Source organism: Phycodurus eques, chromosome 6, assembly GCF_024500275.1.
Source record: "Phycodurus eques isolate BA_2022a chromosome 6, UOR_Pequ_1.1, whole genome shotgun sequence".
Taxonomy (NCBI): domain Eukaryota; kingdom Metazoa; phylum Chordata; class Actinopteri; order Syngnathiformes; family Syngnathidae; genus Phycodurus; species Phycodurus eques.
Window position 1 is genome coordinate 24,550,481 of NC_084530.1, and position 22,705 is coordinate 24,573,185.

A 22,705-nucleotide genomic window follows, 5' to 3' on the forward strand; every position below is an offset into this window, starting at 1 on the left:
ATCTCCATTGTGTCTTCACACACTGCAATGTCGTCATTTAGTGATTGACAACACTGGAAAACAGAAAACATTGGAAAAAGATGCCATTATCATTGCCATGTTAATCCTCAAAATGGTCATCTTGTGTACAGTATTTTCGGCTAAGGAGACATACAGTATTGTGCTTTTCCGAATTTAAAACAGTTGCCGGGTGTCTTAATAACATGTCGGTGATATGCTTTCATCAAAATACCCCAAGGACCAAGCATCGATACAAATACCGAAAATCCATGAGTAATTCTTGCCACACCTAAAGTGTTTATAGTTGCCTATACTTTAATTATAGTTGACATGTATAATATACACCAAACTATGATCCCAAAACACTACGATATCATTTCAAACTCATCTTACACTACATTTTAATATAAGGTATCATGGCTTGCAATTGATTTGATTAAAAAATATATATACTGTATATCGGAGATGCAAGTACATTGGCGTGTATGTCGTTTTTTGACTCAGTGATTCATACTGTTGAAACTCTCATTTTTAAATACTGTATATCGTAAAGGACTCTTTATCTTTAGTTGGGCACATTCTGTACCTTACGTTGAGCAGCTAGCGGTTAGCAGCAGAGCAACAGTTAACTCTCACCAGTGCTAAAAGCAATCCGGGCCTTTCTCTGCATTATCCTGAGAAGTTTACCACCCTGGTTTCTTTGTCATCAACCCCGCAAGGAGCCTCACCTACCTTTCTGAACTTCTACTGGAATCTTCCATCACGGGGCTGTTTGTTATCAATCAGTCGGTGGTTACCATTATTAGGTACTCCTCCACTAACATGGCGACTTGGAGGGAGAATTGCGTTTTGGGACGGATAAGTCAGTTATTCATCAAATAATCGTGAGTTAGGATGGTGAACCACAAATCAGTGTGGGTTCACTTTATTTTATACACAATATTTCAGCTTCGTGCGCTGGCTCTCGTCATCTCACCGGCAAGCGTAGGTGTAAAAGCGGGCATGCTCTTGCTGATGAATGTGCATGTTCCACGAGGCGTTGTGTGTGTCTGTGTGTGTGGTGTATGTACACCCTACCAAATACAAATACCCCCCACCACCACGTCGACAACTCCACCAAGCAATAAATTATTTTGCCGCTTATCAGAAGCTAACACAAAGCTCTGCATTCAACAAAACTTTTTTTTTTTTTTTTTTTTTTTTTTTTTTGCATGGCATGGATTGCTGATTCATCATGCCTTGAAGAAATCAAGACAAAATGGAGTGCACTATATGTTTTTAACCAGAAGTGGCAGTGTTGATTCAGGCTTTACTGCTGTGCTGTCTGCACACTGAGCGATGTGACTGATAATGAACAATCGCGAACCAGTCAGCAACTCCCTACCGCACATTTACCAACATGCTGCAACGCAAAAGCTCTGACCCCCCGGTGTTCTTATTGGGAGGCAGCGTTTTGAGGCACCATGTATACTACTGTATTCCTTTTTTTTATTGAACCACTAACAACATGGTGCGATGGTCAAAGAAGAAATGGATTGCCCTGACTGCTGAGAGTGTAGTTATTTTGGAGGCTCTTGGCAATGATAGCCCCATTCATTGACTGCAATCATGTATTTCGGCCACAGAGACTCTCCCCGCTTCGCTTTTTAGCCACACAGAAGTTAGAAATTTATTTTGTAAAGCACTGTATATGCTGTAGTTATTGGGTTTCACTTTATACCCGAAAACATATTTTTGTTTTGAAAGCTCATGTGATACAACGTGGCATTTTTGCATGCCTGTTACATCTGCGGCATTGCAATGCCATGCCCCTACGATTCCAATTGGATGATTGTGATTGGATGTTTCACTTTGAGCCATGGCATGACATCATTGCCACGTTATTCGTTTTCTGTGATGAAATTGCAGAAAACAGACTTGGTTTCAGCTTGACTAAAAACTTGCATTGCATTAACACAATTAACTGAAATAAAAACGAGTAGTTAATTAAAATAATGTTTTGGGCACGCTAGCATTGGAGCAAATGCTTGTTTCTCGGCGTTCACAGACTGTGAGTTGTGTTTGTTAGAAATAACTGATCTTTTTTGCCCCCGCTCGCTGATGTCACCGCCATGAGAACAAGGCCTTGTTTTTCCTTATTTTCCCCCCGCAGCAGTCACTTGATGCAGTATGATGAAACCCACTTAGATATCTAGCAAGAATATATTAGTTCCTCTGACGAGCTCGCCTAGCGCTCCGTGTTTCTTTTGATCATCGAACTGCTCTCTCGCTCTCTCCGGCTGATGGAAGGCACTTGCTTCCCTCGCAGGATGCACGCATTAAATAAATTAGCTATACTGTCCTATTATGATCAGGGTTGGAGTTGAAACAAAGCCGAAGAGGAAGCGAGCCATGGCTTTAAAAAATATAAAGGTGGGCCGCTGAATGTATTTATGTGGCATCAATGGAAAACCGTATCCGTCTCAGCAGGGAGTCTTCAAACCTACCAGGGCTCATAAACTTCGTGCATGGTAGAGGGACGGGGTGAGGGGGCAGGTGAAGCTTTTTATGTCCTGCGATGGCAAGACATCACACAGGCATCCTCCACTTTGAGCAGACCGTCATCAAACAACGCATCAAAACCGACAGATCAATCCACCCCTCCTCTGTACCTGAGATGAAAGCTGTTGAAATGTATGCGACCGCTGCAGCCTCCTAGCAGCCTCCGCCATTACAAACAGCCAATGAGCTTCTTTAAAACTTAGCCCAAAAAACAATACCAAATTGCCTGCAGGGAATGCTTGGTTTTGACGGAGCAGGTCTTTTACCAAATCGTTGGTACGCTCTCGTTAAACAAACAAAAAGCCACAGTAGTCACTGAAATTCACTCGGAAGTGACGAAAGTAATAATAAATAACAAATTTAAGGATTAAAGGTAAAACGTCGTCAACAAACAAGAACAGTTCAGTTGCCTTGTTTCAAACTTTGTGGACTACCATGACCTGGATGAGTGAGAATCTACACAGACAAATAAAAGTAAACTGAAAATTAACTAATGCAAATCAGGCATGGCTTTATTTTTGTAGCCCAGCAGAATTATTTACATAATCAAGACCTAGCTTTGACCCACACAGCACATTTGTCTCCAGAATGCCAGAGTTCAGTTCCTACATCATACGACAGCACGGTGAACTCGTGGTTAGCATGTCGGACTTGTGGTTAACATGTTAGCAAATAAATGGATGGATGATTTACTGGTGATTTACAAATACCAGTTGAGCAGACTTTATTACTAGAACATTAATTACTTTTTATGGTTAATCTTTCTGTATGTGTGTTACGCGCCAGTTGCTTGTTTACGTGACTGACGTCATGCACGCTGTGATGGCGAGATTACAAATTCAATGTCCCGGCCAGGTGGCAAATGGATAGATGGATGATTCTGTATCATAACAACTGAAGAATGCCCAGGTCCTCTACAACCATGTTGTTTTAGTACCAAAAAAAACCCACCAAATCCATCCATCCATTTTCTGTACAGCTTATCCTCACTAGGGTCGCGGGCGTGCTGGAGCCTAGCCCAGCTATCTTCGGGCGACAGGCGGGGTACACCCTGAACTGGTCGTTAGCCAATCGCATGGCACAGATAAACAAACAACCTTTCACGCTCACATTCACACCTACGGGCAATTTAGAGTCTTGGGTCAAACTACCATGCATGTTTTTTGGATGTGGGAGGAAACCGGATGACCCAGAGAAAACCCACGCAGGCACGGGGAGGACATGCAAACTTCACATAGGCAAGGCCGGGATTTGAACCCCGTCCCTCAGAACTGTGAGGCAGATGTGCTAACCAGTGGTCCACCGTGCTGCCCCCACTAAATCCTTCTTGTTTTAGTTTTTCTTTCTCTCGTTTCAATAATGACTTGATTTTGCTAGTGATACGGATGCAGCTGCACACGTGGCACGCTTTGTATCTATGTCATCAGGTGCACCAGTGTTACGGTGACAAACGACCGGGTTTAAGGACTTCGTTTTGTGCTCCTGTAATCCAACATTAGCATCTCTTTACAACGATCGGAATGGAGGGGTGGATAAGCAGACGTTGTCCTCCACCATGTCGTACACGCTCATTGTTTTGTTTGCATTGAAGTGTGCGCGCACACAGAAATAGTGCCAGGCTAATGGAAAAGGGGCAGGGTCCTCACGTGTTCTGCCGAGCTCCTTGGAGAGCTTCTTGAGGTCTGCGGAGAGGCAGAAATGACATTTTTTAGGCAGTGGGGAATTAGATCTGAATAGCTTTTTTTCTCTCTCTTTTTCTTTAAATTCGCATACTGGCAGGGACCCTGAAAGTGTATGGTTTGATTAAGGGCAAATTCCAGGCTGAAAGGCAGATGTTGGATGTCTTTACCACTTAATCCCCTATAACACAGTGGCCTTGACGGTATTATTGTGTTGTCCATCATGTGAGTAAGCCCAAAGGTTTGCCATGTGATCCATCATCATGAATGCTGCTTAGCATTAGCGCCATGAACCTTGCCACATTGTAAATATTGCAAAAACTTCATAAAATACCAAGTGAAAAGAAGTGGGAACAAAAGAAGAAAGATGCAAAGACTACTTGGTATAAACACGTATGTAGTATAAAAACAGTAATAAAACTAAATAAAAATACTCCCGTCAAACTAGTTATAGTAGTTAAACTACAAATATGCAAAGACCCGTTACCTGAAACTACAAAACTGTGTAAAAACTAGTTATTTTGGTTTAAAAAAAAAAAAATTAAGGTGTCCATTCTACACACATTCTACACAGACTAGTTTTTAAAACTACAAAATTGCACAAAAAATCGTTAGTTGCTTTAGGTTGGGGTATTCTAAATCAAACAAAATACTACAAAACGTAGTTTTAAAAAGGAAACCATTCCACTAAATACTATGCAAAGACTGGTTTCAAAGCTACAAAATTATGTAATCTACTGCATGGAGCTAAAACTAGGTGAAAAAAAACACCACAAAATAATGTAAAATATTACCAGAAAAAGTAACACTGCTAAATACTGAATGAATAATTGTTAGTTTGTAAGAATAACTGCAATAATTACTGGACTAGTAAAAATTGTATTTTAAGTATAAAACTACAATGCAAAAACTACTTACAGTAGTTAGTTTTAAGAAACAACAAAACTATGCACAATACTACAAAAAATAATGGAAAACAAAAATAGTACAAAAAAATATAAGATGGAAAATGATGCAAAATGCCTTGCCAAATGTAGTCATTTGGGTTAAAAAAAAAAAAAAAAAAGCTATGAAAAATACTACAGTAAGAATACTTAGTTAGAAAAAAATAAAAAATTAATAAAATATTATCCACAAACTAGTTCTTTTAGTTAGTTTATGGAAAAAAATACTGCACCAAAAATATGCTATCGTAGTTAATTTTAAAATGCTGCCAAAACTAATTGGGTTTTAAAGAGAAAAACATTATACTAAATACTATGCAAAGACAAGTTAGTTAAAAAACAAAACCACTAAAACCTGTTTGGGTTTTAAAAAATGACAAAACAATGCAAAATACTGAACAATGACTCGTCGGTTTGAAAAAGTTACTGTTGTTACTGTTGTTGGGCCATTTGAAAAAAAATAATACAAAATTTGTTAGTTGGCTATAAAAAATGACAAAACAACACTATAGAAAGACTGGCGTCAGTTTGACCAAAAAAAAATACAAAATTACGCTAAATATCAAGTACCACTGTAGTTGGAATGTTTTTGTTATTTTATGAGCATTTATGACCAACAGTTCATCAGAGGTTTTATTTGTTAGTAGAATTTAATGCAGTCCCGGATCACGTAGTCCGTATACGGCCCACAGGCTTCCCTAAACCAGTGTGGGGGGCGAGTCAATTTGAGGCCGGGTGAGCGTGCCTTGAGGTGACAGAGCTTATTTTAGTCAAGGTAAGGCCGAGGCCGGGACGCAGGAGTCTCTGCACCTGAGGGGTTCGGTTGACCTGCACCAACAAACGTAACCCCCGCACGGTACGTCTGATCCCTTTGTAATTCACCCGTGAAGACGACGTGCTCGCTGAGCTGCCGATATTTTTGTCGCTTCTATTCTGGCTCGTCATGTGAGTGGGAGAGCATCCGTCGGAAAACTAGGTCAATACCGTCTCTCGTTCCAATAACACCCCACCCCAACCCGCCACCCATCCCTCATTTTTTTCCCAGCCGTTGAAAAACACTCACAGCCGACTTTCGTCCTCTCCAAAGGTGTATTGTGTAACGTAGCTTAGTCCCGTGCTCTCTTCTCCACAGGTAGAGTTGCACAAAGAGACCCCCGCCAGACTCCATTTTCCCACCCCGTCAACGCTGAGCTCCCAAATCCAAAGTGACAGCCATTCATGCTGAGAATATACCTGGGCGCGAGCTGAGAATCGGGGGAAGTGAGGCTGGGAGGTTCGGGGGGTGCGCGCTATCTAGGTGTCGCAGGCAAATCCGCTCTAGTTCGTCACGTGCGGCCTCATTCACAACGTTTTTGTTATTGTGAGAAGGCTAACATGCTAGTTTGCTTGTGCTGACTATTTTTATTTGTATGTGAAGTTGAAGAAACTGAAAAAAAAATAAAAATCACAAAAAAATACAAAAAGAAAACACATTTTAATTTTAGTAATGTATAATATAGTTATTATGTATTATGATAATGTTAATACATTTCTATTATTTTGTCTTTTTTTTTTTTTTAAATCTTATGTATAAAAACTTGAGAATTGGCTTGTTGAACATTTTCACTTATTTGTCACTCTTTTAAGCCTAAGTCAGTTCACTTAATGCTCAAAAATATTGAAAAGATATTAAAAAATAAAACACAATAAAACAAAAAGAAATTGGAGTATAACATCAGTTATAAAAATAACATATATTACTTATAAAAATTATTAATTGATAACTTTTCTTGTGAATCAAGGAAGGTTTATTATTATTTTGGTATTATATATTTTTTTTATTTCATAACATTAAAATAAAATTTTATTATATGACTATAAAGTAATATTATTTTATTATTTTTAAATTATGATTTTATCATTATTCTGATGTATAAAATGACTAATATGCTACAATTATTCTTTTACTATTATTATTATTGTAAATAATATTGCAATCTAGTTATTCTTTTTAAAGACCCTGTAAAGTGAAAGCAAGCTTGTAAATTTGACACGCCACAGAGAAGAGCATTGTTTGTTTGCCAAGCTTGAATGAATAAAACAAATTGCCAACAATATAAAATGAAGCTCCAAAAGAGTTAAAAATACAGGCCTCCTCCCAGCTCTCGGACGATGTGGGCATGTCCATTAAATGCGCTCAAAACACGCACCACTCGACCTTCAGCTAGCTCACTAGCGGTAGCTAGTGGACTCGAAGCTGTCTTGCGGACTCGCGGCGAGGCCGTCCAATTTGCCACCGCCTCGTTTTGTGCACCGCACGTGGGTCCACATGCAAAGGTTCGCACAACAGAGACACTGTAGCCCAAATAACACAGAAATGGGCCAAGTTATTATTACTAAGTAACTGACAATTGCGCCGGGTGGACACTGATAGAATGAAGGAGTTCAGTACTTATATAGTGGGGGAAAGCCGACTCTTGCCAGAAAGCCCAAGTATGTACTTGGGCTTGGTTTTAGCCCCACCCAAAAAATCCAGACGACTGAAAATAGTGAAACAGAGTTTAACGCTATATCTCATCAATTCTGCACTAAATTGTTCTCAGTCTATGCACATTTTCAGGACTGATCTTCAAATGTAATGTATTTGGAAACAAATTACTGAGATCACTTTACAGGGTCTTTAAATGTATTGTATTATTTGTACTAAATAATGTAACGTACAAAAAATGTTTCATATTTTTATTAGGAGGTAAATAATATTAATACTACAGTGTTAACCTTTTTATTCGTTTTTGATTTCATATTTTAACGAATAAAAAAATTACTGAAGAATTGGGTAACAAGACAAAAATGTTTTCTTCACTCGTTTTCACTCAAAGCACTTGGCTCTTATTGTGCGAAGGCTAGCATGCTACAGCAGTTCGCTGGTGCTGCCATTTTTATTTTGGTACACCTCATGGGGCCTCCTTCAATGTTTATGTCGGTGCCAAAGCTCACTCAGTCTTGCTACTAATGATAAAATCATGCGGCGTTTCTATAAATAACGCCAATTGAATCGAGGGAGAAAACTCAAGTGCGCTCCAAACATTTCTCTCCTCCATACACGTGGTCGAGCTTTGCACAGGAGATCCAATTTAAGGCTCCCAGATTAACATTCCCCGTGCTTGAAAACACGCACTCAATCGCGGCAATTATCCACTGATGCGGCCTAAATGCAGCTAACGTCCCCCAGAGATGTTCATCCATTTCATAATTCACTCATGTATCATTTGAACACTTTTGCTAGTTTTCCAGCATTGTTTGACATGCTCAATGCATCCATCGCTGACTGAATCCGGTGTGCCCACAAAACCACAAAGCCCAAAGTAGATGGAACCCAGCAGTCTAGACCGGGTTTTGTCCTCGCCCTTTAATTTGCCAAAAGCCAAAACAAATTGAAGTGAGCCTTACAGTTCCATAGAACCCTTTATGATTTAGCATAATTGCCTTGTAAAACATAGAGCAACAAGATATTATCACGATGGAAACATGCAGCTGGAAAGGTCCCAGAGTTTTTTCACAGTTAGTTAAAAAATATATATAATTTCTATTAAATTATATTTATAATTTAAGTAATGAACTATGAAAAAATGTGTTACAGTAGTTGGTACACTTACATTAGTATACCACAAAATACAACACAAAACTAGCCGTGGTAAATGACAAAGCCGCAGTCGTCTGTGCTTTTTTTGGGAGCCCAAAAATTTGCATCGTCAACGGTTTTACTCCATTTTTTACTCCATTCAACCATCACTCATCAAGCTCACTCGCTACTCTCGTTATTATGAATCTCACTATTGCTTGAGGCAGGATGCAGCCGGCTGCAAGGATTGGCTGCTGCGGTCAGGACGCCTGCTTCCTGGCTCCAGGAGCCAATCATATTGCAGCGGGGCATGTCCTGTTTAGAACTCATTTGGAATTGACAATGTTGTGTGACTGCACACTTTTTCTTTTTCTGACTCAAAAAAAAAAAAAAGGTCATACAAGTGATGGCTGTTTTGAAACCGTGGTACACTATCGGTAACCAGTCCATGCCTATTCACTAACAGCACACTTCTGTTTTGCTTTTTTACCCTTTCTTTTAATGGACGAATAAGTGCCCGTTGGTGTGTGGTCCACCTTTTGCTCTTTATGCGTGAGCTTGCGGGCTTCATCGACGGCGGCACTGGAGCGCAATATTTGGCCTTTTCCGCGATTCCTTTGATGTGACCGGGCCCTGCTGTGATAATGAGGCCTGTGCTCCCGCCGCACGGTGAACGTCCCGCAGTTCGCCCTCGGACCGCCACACATGCTGCCCCTCCCCACAGCCCACCCACTACACTCAGCATTGGTCAACTTCCACACAGTGTACACCGCTGCCATCCTTTGCGTTGCAGTCCAGCACCTGCTCAGGGCCCCATGACCACTAGGAGCTCCTTTTAAAGAAATAAAACAATAAAAAAAGACACAAGCAAAACATGACTATAGCGTCTTTTATAGATAAAATAACGGAGGGGATAATGACACTGGCATGAAAACGAGTGCAGAACATTAAGAGAAAGAAAAAAAATAACTCTGTGAATGGAATCTTTATTTTATGCAGTAATATTATTTTCTTTTTTTGTTCATTTACATACAATATCTAGTAGTATTTTTTTAAAATTCACTTAAGAATTGGGAAATATCGTGTATTTTTAAAAATTTTATTACATTATTCTCGACTCAACTAATGGTTTTAGATTGGTTATAGATTTAGATATAGTGGCGGCACGGTGGAGGACCGGTTAGAGCGTCTGCCTCACAGTTCTGAGGACTGGGCTTCAATCCCCGGCCCCACCTGTGTGGAGTTTGCATGTTCTCCCTGTGCCTGCGTGGGTTTTCTCCGGGTACTCCGGTTTCCTCCCACATCCCAAAAACATGCATGGTCGGTTAATTGACAACTCTAAATTGCCCGTAGGTGTGAATGTGAGTGCAAATGGTTGTTTGTTTATGTGTGCCCTGCGATTGGCTGGCAACCAGTTCAGGGTATACCCCGCCTCCTGCCCGATGATAGCTGGGATAGGCTCCAGCACTCCCGCGACCCTAGTGAGGAGAAGCGGCTCAGAAAATGGATGGATGGATATTATCAATGTATTAAAAACCCACTAAAGGGTGGAGGTTGCAGTTTTCAAACCGCTAACAAACTGCTCGCCGGGCGGCCTCTTGCACCCAGCCGGTCGGCTGCGTGAGCATGAGTGCCCAATTGGCTCACGACAGCCGGCAGACTCCTTTTCAAAGGTTTAAGAGCCATGGGTGACGCAATGAATCAAACAATGAGGAGTTTAATTGGCGAAAAATGAATCTGCACCCTTTACCTTTGATGTTGAGAGCCTGACACAGTTGTAGTTCCTCCCGAAGTGTTACAGCGATCCATTTTTGACAAACCAGGCTCACTCAAATGTATTTCCTGTAAACTTACTGCTTTCACTCGTTATTGTCCAAAAATAAATCCAGACTTTCAATCGTGAAGGACACTGCCTGATACACTTCAATTGAGCACTAAAGGTAGCAGACAACACTCTGCTGGCGCTTCGTTGTCACCACAGGTCCGCAGCTGATGATCATTTCACCAAACATGGCGCCCCCACTTATGTTGATCAATTATCCTGTTTAATGCTTATTCCACAAACGCAATATTATTCAGAGTACCGTGTTTTGACTAGTGCTGGCACATACAATGTATTCTTGCTTTGAACATTTGGCGGTTTAGTTCCCCTTGAAAGACTTTTGCTGGGAAGCAGCGGGATTATTCATACCATTCCAGCTCTGTACCCCGAAGTTAGTTCCCCCACCCCCCCCCCCCCCCCCCCCCCCCCCCCCACCCCCCCGTTAAAAAGCTCTCCTACGAATGAAAATTAAGAGTTGAAACACTGTTTTAAAAAAGCGGATTGAGTCTTTTTCATTTGGGGCAGGCACATTTCACACAAATTATCCTCGTTGAGATCATCGGTGCCACAGACAGAACGAGTGAGCGATAGAAGCGTGATTGGTTTGCTCGGAGCGCACGCGCTTCCTGCCAGCTGGAGGATGATGGGTAATCCATCTCGTGCTGCTGGAGACACTTGGCTGTTAATGGGGCCTTTGTGCTCGCGTGTAGACTCATTCAAAAGGCGTGCCATGCAGCGTGACCGCGTTTGACACTACTATGCCGACTGTAAAACACCATGGCTTTTCAAACTGTGGGTTGGGGCCTGAAATGTATGATGATACATCACGCATTTATGGTAGTACAGTGAACCCTCGTTTATCGCGGGAGTTAGGTTCCAGGACTGGGCGCGATAAGCGAATTTCTGCGAAGTAGAGACACCATATTGATTTCATTATTTAACGCGTATTTTGGCCTTTTAAAACCCTCTCTATCATATTATTCATAGGATAATCATATCATAGGATATCACACTATTGCACATTACTTAGCAATAACAGTTAAAATTAAGTACAAAAATAAAGATGGGTACTGTACTGTAAATAATGTCCACATATATAACTTAAAAACCCGCAAAGTCGTGAATCCGCGATAGTCGAACCACAAAGTAGCGAGGGTTCACTGTAAATACTATGCATGCTATAGTAGGGTTGTGTTCTCCGTGTTCTCATTTTGTATTTGTGTGTTGGACCGAAAGTGCGTCAGCGGCTGTGGCTCTCCTTTCCTTCATGCCAGGGCATCGCAGTACCTTAAATACAAATGTTTCTTTTCCCTCAAGGTACCACTGTATGGTATTAATGTCCAGCTGCTCTTCACACCTGCATATACCTGTAAAGCTGCTGACAATTCTTGCTGCCTTTTTGTTGTCAATAGTATTTCTAACCCATGTACTGTTACCATAGTCTTGCTTCCTTTTTTTGATGCCAATGCAGTATTTATTACTCATTACGCTGTCATTAACACATGCATATATAGTATTAAAACTGTATGCATATGATGTAGTAATGCTGCTGACAAATTTTGCTGCATTTTTGTTGCTTATATAAAAATTACTCAAATACAGTTGTCACACACGGCTAAAGCTCATGCTCGTTGCTTCGTGTTGGTGGGATTTCTGAAGGAATTTCTTGTTCTTGTCTGCTGCTAGTGTCAATCTTTCTGCTATAAAACTGCAATTTCCCCATTTCTAGAAAAATATAGGTTCATTGGATACGATTCTATGACGTATTTTAGTAAGTTTTGTTCCCAGGAAAGGCATATCGAGCTGAACAAGTTAGTCAAATGTTGTATTACAGAAAATCCAAACCACTTGAGAGTTTATGACTTGATCCTTTATCCCCTTTTATATGTTTTCCTCTTTTTTTTCTCCAACTGGCTTTGGCCTTTAGTGTCAGCAATTCCCTTTAGCGTCAACTCTTGACTAGCGTGCAGGATTTACGATTAGAATGCAAAGAGAGAGAGAGAGAGAGAAGGCGTGAGATCAGGGGGTGTCTTCATAGATGTAAATTTGTCTCCAGGGCAGGCTTTTCCTGTTATTCGTAGCCTCCTCCACTCGGGTCCCAGCGCTCGACTCCGCTTGTTCCACTCATTACCCTCGGGCTCGTGGCGTCCCTCCGCACCTCGCTTGCGGCGGAGCTTTCTTCTCCATTAATTGGGTTTGGTTACATTAAGCCCCCTGGACAAAGAGCCGTCCCTGCCAATAGATGGTTCCCTAGTTAGCCGTACGCGCCGAGCTGGTGGGGTTCAACCCGCTGCACAAAATGCTAATTGGTTATTTATTTAAGCTTCCTCAGGTTGGTCTCTACTGGTTTTCAAAGTGGGAGCGGAGGAGGGGAGGATGGGATGCTCTAGTTTTCACCATGTTGTGATTGCTTCTCTGGGAGCACCTGACATTTTCCAACCTCTAAACACAGTTTAACACAGTCTTTCACAGAAATCCCTTCAAAATAGCTGCATGCCAAACATAAGCCTTTTGTTTTTTACAAAACCCAACAAAGACAGGATATTGCATCATGTTGTGTGTACTTTCACCAAGCAACACAGACTCTGATACTACCTCCTCCAATGCAGGGATCAGGAAAAAGGTGTCATGGGTGTGTGTTCCGGTTGTTGTCTTCCCCCTGTCTCATGCACACCTGCTCCTGAGAGCATCTTCACCACCTGTGCCTCGTTCACCCTAATTACCCCTCGCATTTAACCTCGTGTCTCATTCTTTCTAGTCTACAGTTCGTTGTACCTTGTCGTCGCGTTCCAGCATTCCTTGTTTCCACGTCACAGACTCACAGTGAGACTAGACCCTGGTCCGATGATCGACCTCGCCTTTTTGCCTCACATTTTTGGATACCGTTGCCTTTTTTGGATTGCCTGCCGGTGTACCGACCTCTGCTCGTTGATTAAACCTCTCTCTTTTTGAAGCTGTCCATTTGTTTTGGAGTCGTGCATTTTTGGGTTCTATCCTCTGTTCCGTTCATGGCAAAATGCTGTTTGAGATACTGTTCACTGGCAAACTTGATGCGGGCCTGTACATGTGCCTTCTCAAACAGGGGGACTACGCTTTGGCTGATGGTTTTATAACCCATTCCAGCCTCGTGCAGGTCTACTATTTTGTCCCTTATATCTTTGGCAGTTCTTTGGTATACATTCTATTACCACAATCAAGACACAAGTGAGCAAATGTACAAAATCAGCTGGGCAATTCCTGCATCACTTCATTGCAACTTTACAGAGGGAACCAAGCAGTGGTTTTCCCAGGACACTCTTCTTGCCAAGTGAGGAGAAGAAGCCTGTGGAAGGTTGTACAGTGTGGGCCCAATTCCGATTTAGCGCCTAAATCGCAGTGTTTACGCTCCCAAAAGTGTTAACACGTGAAAGTAAAAACACAGAAGTAAACAATATTTAATAATTCCTGGAAAGAATTAACATTACCTCACTACATTAGTTACCTTTGATGAACTCTTTATCCGTACTGCATTACTCCACTGGCAATTATCGTCATAATTTTCTTTTGCTTTCACTGTTGTTTGGATTCCACGTGTTGTTGTTTTTTCAAAGTCAGACTTGGAGACAAGGCAGATCGAATCTTTCTCCATTCCCATTCATAATCGATTTTGGCCACATTTGAAAGAGGTTGTGCTCTGAGGAATGTGGAACATCCAAATTGGGCCAGATCAAACCCCCAAAAAATCTGAATTTTGTCACTTGAACCTATCAGTCCATCCCTTTTTTTTAAAAATATATTTTTCCTCATTTAATTTGGTGGGTGTGCGGGAGCCAATCCAAACTGACTTTGGGAGAGAGGTCACACCCTGGGCTAATCACCGTCCAATTGCTGGGCACACATGGACGAACAAACATGTACACTCAAATTCACACATGGAATATTTCGTCTTTACTGAACCTAACATGCATGTTCTTGGAATGTGGGAGAAAGCTCGAGTACACGGAGAAAACCCACGCAAGCACAGGGAGAAAATACAAATTCCACACAGGAGAAATTAAGTTTGAACCACGAATATCTTGACTTTGAGGCAGACATGCTAAACTGACACTTGAACTATCCATCTATTCATCTATCCAATTTCTAAACTGTTTATCCTGTTCAGAGTTGCTGGACCCTATGCTAGCTGACTTTGGGTGAAAGGTGGTGTACACTCTGGACTGGTTTACCAGCCAATCACATGTAGAGTATAGAGACAAAGATTCACACGCTGCTACCATGCCAAGCTCTGCCACATTACAAATTCTTGCCTTGAAAAAATAAAATAATACTCTGTTAAAAGTAGAGGTATTGATACAACGCCTTAACTTACTTAGTGACGTGACAAGATTTGCAAAAAAAAAATAAAAAATGACAGTCTGTCAAAATTCAACCTTAGTACAACGCAAGAAGAACTTTGGAAATCGGATGATGGGTTCCGGAGAAAGTGAGTTTTTTTGTGCCAGAAAAAAAAATCACCTTTTTGGGGAATGTTTTTGTGTGATGATCGCCAATAGAAAATCTGGTCAGAAGATTCCTTAACATTTTAGTAAAACAGTTCAATTAAAGTATTACTTAACATATCTCTTCACCGGTTCATTTTGTCTGCTACCTTCTTCGATGAGTTGAACAGTTGCAGTTAAAAATATCCACCAATCACTCGTATGGGGCCAAAATTCCGAGACGTCAATACGTCACAATCTCCGTTTCAAATGACATCAGTTGCTCTAAAAACTTGACTTGCCCAAATGGAACATTATTGGTGCGAAGAGCAGCGTGGGCAGTAGAATAGGTCATTTACTTCATCAATAAAAACATTTTCTGTAAATTTATTTATGGAAGATTTTAGGGGCGTTTAAGGTGTTCTTTACAGTTTTTTTTTTTTTTTTTTAAAGTTGAAAAAAGTAATGAGGGTATTTTGACAAAGAAAGCAGTAGAAACTTTATATCTGTCTGTTGGTTTATTTCTGTTTCAAATGTAGAGATTGACTGCTACTTTCCCTTCAGAAAAATAACTGCTCTGATACCTGAAAAATCTACTTAAGTACTGTAACAAAGTATTTATACTTTGTTACTTCCCACTATCGGTCCTCAGTTTACGACAGTTTCGTTCCTACAACGGCGATGTAACCTAAATTTGTGTTTAAGTCGGAAACGCACTGTAGTCTATCACTAACCCACTCTAACACAGTCGTAAAGTCAAACACATTTCTTTAAATCCACAAAGTTGAGTCGCTAGACACTAGAACGTGGCAATGAAGGGCGAACATACTGGAGGTCCCCCCTTTTTTGTTCAGGAGAAATAATAGGCTGAGGGATCTTTCTATTCGTATTTTCCACGAGAGAACGAGAGGCGAGGCGGCCAGCATTGACAAGGAAAACATTGAATTTGGACGTTGCTATGGAGTGTTAGCCGGCCCTTCAAAAGCAGAAGTGCTCAGATGTGGGTTTTTTTTTAAAGGAAATTCATTGTGCGGAACTGAAGCTGGCAGGGAGCCGGCTCCCCAGAATGTTGCAGCACGGGCAACCACACACTTGGCACACCGGCTCCATTTGTGGTGGGGAAGGAAATGGAACGTTTCATTTCCTTTTTCTATCCTTTTTATTTTATTTTTTTATTTTTTGACAGCCTCCCTGCGATAGTTGCCGAGCGTGAATCCATGCGTACGTTCATACAGCGTTGAGTAACTCGCCTCTCCTCCCTCGTCTCACGGCACAGCTTTTGTACTCAATTATACCACTTCTGCTGAGTGGAGTAGTGGGGAGATTTTTTTTTTTTTTTTTTTTTTCATAATAATCACTTCCCACTTCTGTAATTTATATGCAATGAGGACTCCTCGCGCCTGCAGCGACAATGGAGTCTGCAGAAAGCATGTGAGCTGGTTCATAAACAGCCAGAGAGACGGCAATGGATGGCGCCTTCCCGTGCTGCTTGATTGTGGGGGGCTATTTTTTTTAACTGAAAACACGGAAATATTGACCTTTTAGATTTGTTTAACATGTCAGTGGCACACTAGAAAATGCTTAAGTTACAAAAAGGATGTCAAAAGTCCAATATTTTCAAGATAAGAAAGAAGTCATACGTCAAGTCAAGAAGAAGAAAAACATCATGTGTATCTTATTCCAACATCTAATGTTACACCTTTTCCGTCAGAAAATACAGCTTTGTTCTCGTAGCATCCAAAACAAATGTTGTAATTACAGGGGGTCCTCTGGCTGGAGCGAAATTAACCAGTTTGGGCAGAATGCATAGTCGAATATGTGGTCACATGGCAGAAGAAAGCACGCTCAGTTACCGCTGTACTTACTGTTTTTTATTTGATTGATTTATATTTATGATCTAGAAATGTTTTTCATGCAAATATGTACTATAATTATGACTTTACTACAGCATTAGCATAATTTAATGATAGACTTCTGCTTTTGTGCTGCTTTTCCGCATTCTGCAGAGGGTGTCTTGAATCTATGCAGTATGCATAGACTATCAAGGTATTCTGGAGCTTAATGTGCTTCCTGATGTCAGAATGCTTTATCTCAGTTATATGTTCCTGGGCTGCATTGCTACATTTGGCATTGTCTTCAATGTGTAGAGAATACAGTGAAATCTCAAGACTATCAAGGCACTTTGGAGCCAAATGCACTGCCATGTGACAGAAGGCTTGGTTTTGGTTATGTTCTGGTGCTGCTTTGCCGCATTCGGCATGGGGTTACTTCTATCTGTGCAAACCGCAAGAAAATTAGACATTCTGGCGCAAAATGTTAAAGCCTTTTTTAAAGTCATTCTTTTGGACTGCAAGAATACTACTACTAATACTAATACTACACTACGGCGCGTTCCGATGTAAGTACAAATTTAGGTTACATCGCCGTCATTGGAACAGAGCGCCATTGTAAAATCAAGGAACCCCCTGTACTTGTTGTGCTGTCGCTGTTTGCTTTTAGCTGCTTTTCTTGTTAGTTGACTGTTGTTGCTCCAAATGTGCACCTAAATATCCATAAATTTGTGTATTGGTCACAGAGGCCTGACCGTTTTCCTCGGTTGACTTCACCACAATAGGGGGACTGTTTATTAACAAGCTGACTGAAATCTCATCTGACAGCTGTGGCAAAATCAGGCTTCTTTGCTGTGTGGGCCTGGCTTTTGCTTTCACTGTAGGTGTCGCTGTCCTCTTCAACCTGTATTGTATGAACAAACGTTACTGACTCCCAACTGAAAAGATAATAATTCCGCGGCTTCTTATCTTATTCCCACAGCCCGACAAATGTCGGAGCAGGCGTAGCCCTGGGTGAGGCCGCGTACCGGTCACCCTCCTCTAGGGTTAATAGGCCTACGAGTAAGCCTGCCCCCGTCCGGAAAATGAGGTCTGAGATTCCCACGCTAAGGGATTAGCCTGTTACCTTTGTCAGACAACCTTGCTCACCTGTGCCGAGGCAAAAGCAGAATTATTTTTATGCAGATTTGCTGCAAAATTACAGATTTTGGACATTTGACATTTACTCGCCTGTGCCTTTTGCGTGAAGATAACTATGTGCTTTCATATAGCAACACAACATCCCACAATCAGACAATTAAATGTGTGACCATGTCAGACAGCGACAGCAGGAGAATGTGACTGTCAAACCAGCCTTACACCCAGACGTTGTCCTGACTCTGATACTACCTCCAAAACTCAGAAAATTCATTCACTTCACAGCGACCAAGGGCTACAATTATAGGAAAATACCAACTTCCATGAGCAGTGTGAAAGGGGCTAGTTAATAAGGGGGATGGTCTTAGCGAAACTTAAGGATCGGCAAATTTTATTTCAGGTGTTAAACCCTTCCACACAGTCAGCATCCTGCCTCTGTTAAACTCTGGTACTACCTCGATGGAAAATTGCTGGGTTGACGTTGTCCCCTCATTCTGTGTCAGTGCTGTTTGTACAGAACAGAAGTGACACAGGTGAAATCTTAGAAAATAACAGCCTTTCTACAAACTATGAAGGGTCTTTCAATTGCAGGATGGGAGGAGTGACTGTCAGGTATTGCACTTCACACCCCTATGCAGACATTGCAGTATACCCATACACACAGGCAACGTCCAGTCTCTGTTACAGCTATTAGTATCAGTATTAGTTTCAGTATTACCCTGTTGACTTTGGGTAATACCATATCGGTACCATTCACACAGAACAGCAACACTGGGAAAAAAACAGGAAAATGCTTGACCAGCAGTGTGAAAGGGGCTATTGAATAACAACATGGGGCACGAGATGTGAGTGTCAAGTGATAAATTTCACATTGCGGAATACACATACACACAGGCAGCGTTCCGCCTCTTTTACAACTCTGATACTACCTCCAGAGCAGGAAAATTGCTGGGTTGACTTCGTCGTACACAACAGTGACACAGGGAAAAACCGCGGAAATGCAGACTTTTGTAGGAAAATAAATTGCTTTCAACACAACAGGATGGGAGAAGTGAGTGTCAGGTATAAAAGAAAGTCCTTTGAGTTTACTTAATTCGAACATGTACATCAGTTGCACATGATTAAAATGTGGTAAACTGACGCTTATATTTGTATTATTTTTTTAGGAGAATAGGGGAGAATTACGTTGCATTTTAATTATCTGCAACCGCTGTACATGATCATATTAAGTACTTTTCTTTCTGCATATACCCCTTACATACAGTCAGCATGCTGCCTTTTTTTAGATACTCAGATACTACCTCTGAATTCGCAAACTCATTGGATTGACTTCATCCCCTCCATTCCATGTTGGTGCAGCTCATACCGAACAGCGACACAGGGAGGAAGGCGAGAAAATGCTGGCTTTTCCAGGCTGTGTGAAAGGAGGAGCCATTGCGTGATGTGGCACACCGGTGGCGTCATGTGGTCGCGGAGCTTGTACGCCGCACGCTAGCAGCATCGTGTTCCCACTTGGGACGTTCCCAGAAGGTGGGGGGTCTTTCAGGATTGAGCGCTGTGCCATTCTGCGAGAGGTTCTGGGAAATGCACGCATTCCAGTCACCCCTGAGTCCAAGTTCGTGTGTGTGTGTGTGTCGGAATTGGGCTAGCCTTGGCCGCTAAGCACTTAGGAATGTCGCCTTGGCACTCCACCACCAAAACAAAGAGAGACGTATAAAAAGAACATTATTGCCATACCATAATAGACGCCACGCCCCAAATTAATCGCCTGAGGGGTTCAACTACTTAAGACAAATAAACGCCTCCCTCAAATAGACGCCTCCTTTTTGCCCTCAGGGAAAAGAAACAGGCAGTAAGTGTAATTACCTCAGTTCATAGGCCAGTGATTCCCTACCACTCTGCCGTGAGCGATCATCTGGGGTGCCTCAGGAAATTATCACATTTCACTTAAGGGGTTCCGAAATGATTATATGTTTACGACAGATAATGTATCTTTGTTCATCTGTCTATGCAAATGATGTATAGTGATAGGCAGAACAATTAAATGCTGTTCCACTAGATGCCAGAAGGTGCATAATTGACTCGCTTGTCTGCTTTTAATTAGATTTTGTGCCGTGTGATTTGTCTAATACAGTGCACCCCAAGTTTATCGTGGGATTCCAGACCCCCTCGCGATAGAAGAAAATCTGCTATATAGGGACATTGAAAATACATTCTTAAAGTAGTTTTGCCACTCCCACCTTCTTTAAACACTTTTAAAAAACACACTATTTAAAATGTTCCTTAGTGCCTGTTCTCACTTAGTTCCTGGCAAGAAATGTGTTTAACATCACTTTGAGAAAACAAAGAGAAGACTTTCTCAGTCTCTCGCAAAGCATTAAATATTTAAACACCAAAATGTTCAACTCAGTCATATTCAATAATCTTGTCACAAAAAAACAAAAATCCACTAGTTTAATGCTAACATGTGATGCAAAACCACAGAGACAGGAGCAAGAAAATTAGCATTCATGTTACACTAATTATAAACCTTCAAACAACTGCTACTTAAACACACATGGAGCAGCAACACATACAAAGAAAGCATACAACAATGCGCTCAGCCAGGTATTTTCTCTGCTCGATGGTATTGATTACCTTCTCGACCTCTTCTTTGTGTGCATAATTACATGCGATATCTCTTGCAGTTGACCACAGTGTGGCCCAGTATATAGCAGCACAACGTGGTACTACACGGAAGTCACGTCACGGACTTGCCCGTATACTGTAAAAACCCATAAAAACAATTGCTTGAAAATTTGGGATGTAGCGGGGGCGCAGTATAGTGGGGGTTCATTGCATTCCTTTTTATTGTGTTTTAAGCTCTAGTTTCTCGTCACATCAGTTGTATTGCATCAATTTACCTCACTGCAGTCGGGGGGGAAAAAAAAAGTTTTAAGGGGGCGACTATCTTGGAAATCTGCACATTCCGCGCATCTGTCCGATCTGTGGTACATCCTGTGGAGGTGATGGCGTGGTCCGGTGCAGGTCTGGGCTCCATTAGTGCAGTGTACTTTTAGCGTGTCTAAGCGCTACCATGTGTTCACGGCTGTTGAAGCATGTAAGGACTGTTTGCAGAGTGGGGGAGCCTAGGGAGGGGAGGAGAAGGTCCAGCCACAACTTTTCGGTGCTTGGCTCAGGATTACTTTAGCTGTCATAAGGCATGGTGTGAGTCAGTGATGATATTGGAGGGGGGGCTCTTGATTCCACCCCTGCTGCAGACGTCTCTCTTCTCCTTCCCAAGCCTCCCCCACTTTTCTCATCCTCTCTCATGTCCCCCCCGGCACTTGCTCTGTAATGAACTCCCCTTATTCACTGGCTAATGACCGCCTTTGATCTCCCATCTGAAAGACCCCTCGCTTTTGCATCGCACTCTCTGGCATTATACCCCTTTGGCTTCATTTTCCCTGTCCAAAAGGCCCCGCGACACATTTTGCAGTTTCCCGCGTCGCACAGTCAACCCCTCGCTGAATCGCGAAATGCTATTTGCTGTTTTTCTGTAGAATATAAATCAAAGTATTTGCTGAAAAATGTCTTTGAAGTGACACATCTCCACTGAGAGACAAGCTTTGTATTTCAGGGAGAGGCTAAGTTTAGCCTGGGTTGTTAGTGGACGTTACTGAGTCGTCACTGCATGTGCATGTACATGCAATTTTTTTAGGAAGTGAAATCCTCTGTAAGCCATTCATTTTTAAGGTTCCATCCATCCATTTTCTGAGCCGCTTCTCCTCACTAGGGTCGCGGGCGTGCTGGAGCCTATCCCAGCTGTCATCGTAGTTTGTGGTATATTTGCAGTTGAAACTATTAATATAAGTTCTCTGTTGGCGGGTGGCATGCACTAGATGTCACTTGGATCACTGTCAACTTCCACCACTTCCACCAGCAGTGATCCAGACCCTTCTCTGCATCATCTTGATAGGTTTACCACCTGCTTTCAGTGTCTAATATTCACAAATTTGACCAATTCATGGTGTGTTTTGTTTCCTTAACCCTGCGAATAGTGATGGTTAAACATGTATGACGATGTAATGTTCTTGTATTTAAAAAAAATAAAAATAAAATTTAAATCTCCTATTGTTTTATCTTCTCCCGTGCAGTCCAACAAAGTTCCCGTGGTGCAACCGTCCCATGCCGTCCACCCGCTCACCCCGCTGATCACGTACAGCGACGAGCACTTCGCGCCGGGTTCCCATTCCGGCCATCACCCTCAGGATACCAAACCACAAGGTACGCCACACACACCCCTGTTCCCGACATTGCGGAACACCATTAAGGCACGGCTCTGTTGCTCCTCTGATGGCAAAAAAATGTCGGGTAGGCTTCTGCTCAAGAGGGGGAAAAAAAACGGGAAAATGGCCACTTTGCCCATGTAGTGATGGCAGTTTGAAATGTGCGGTTAAGTAAGGGGCGGGAATTAACAAAAGGTCAACTGTTTTCAACACAACAGGACGGGATAAGTAAGTGTTGTATTTTAAACTGCAGCTTGCGGAGTATGCTTAAGGCCTCCTTATACTCCCGCGGTCGCGCGGCCGACATCGCCTGCATTGCATCACGTGACCAACGAATTGCCCCACGTGGCCCGTCTGTGTAGCTTGACACGCACACGGCAAAAATAGTTGCTGCGCGTCGAACACCGTGGAGATCATCTCTCGTGAT

At 41.9% G+C, this 22,705-nt stretch overlaps 1 protein-coding gene across 3 annotated transcripts in view; it reads left to right on the plus strand.

The window, feature by feature from the left end:
- Nucleotides 1-22,705, plus strand: part of lef1 (lymphoid enhancer-binding factor 1) — a 73,580-nt gene that overhangs the window by 26,399 nt on the left and 24,476 nt on the right. For all 3 annotated transcript variants that reach the window (XM_061680444.1, XM_061680445.1, XM_061680446.1), the window contains exon 4: nt 22,147-22,276. In XM_061680444.1, coding sequence (XP_061536428.1) covers nt 22,147-22,276 — 130 coding nt within the window. The remainder of the gene's footprint in view (nt 1-22,146; nt 22,277-22,705) is intronic.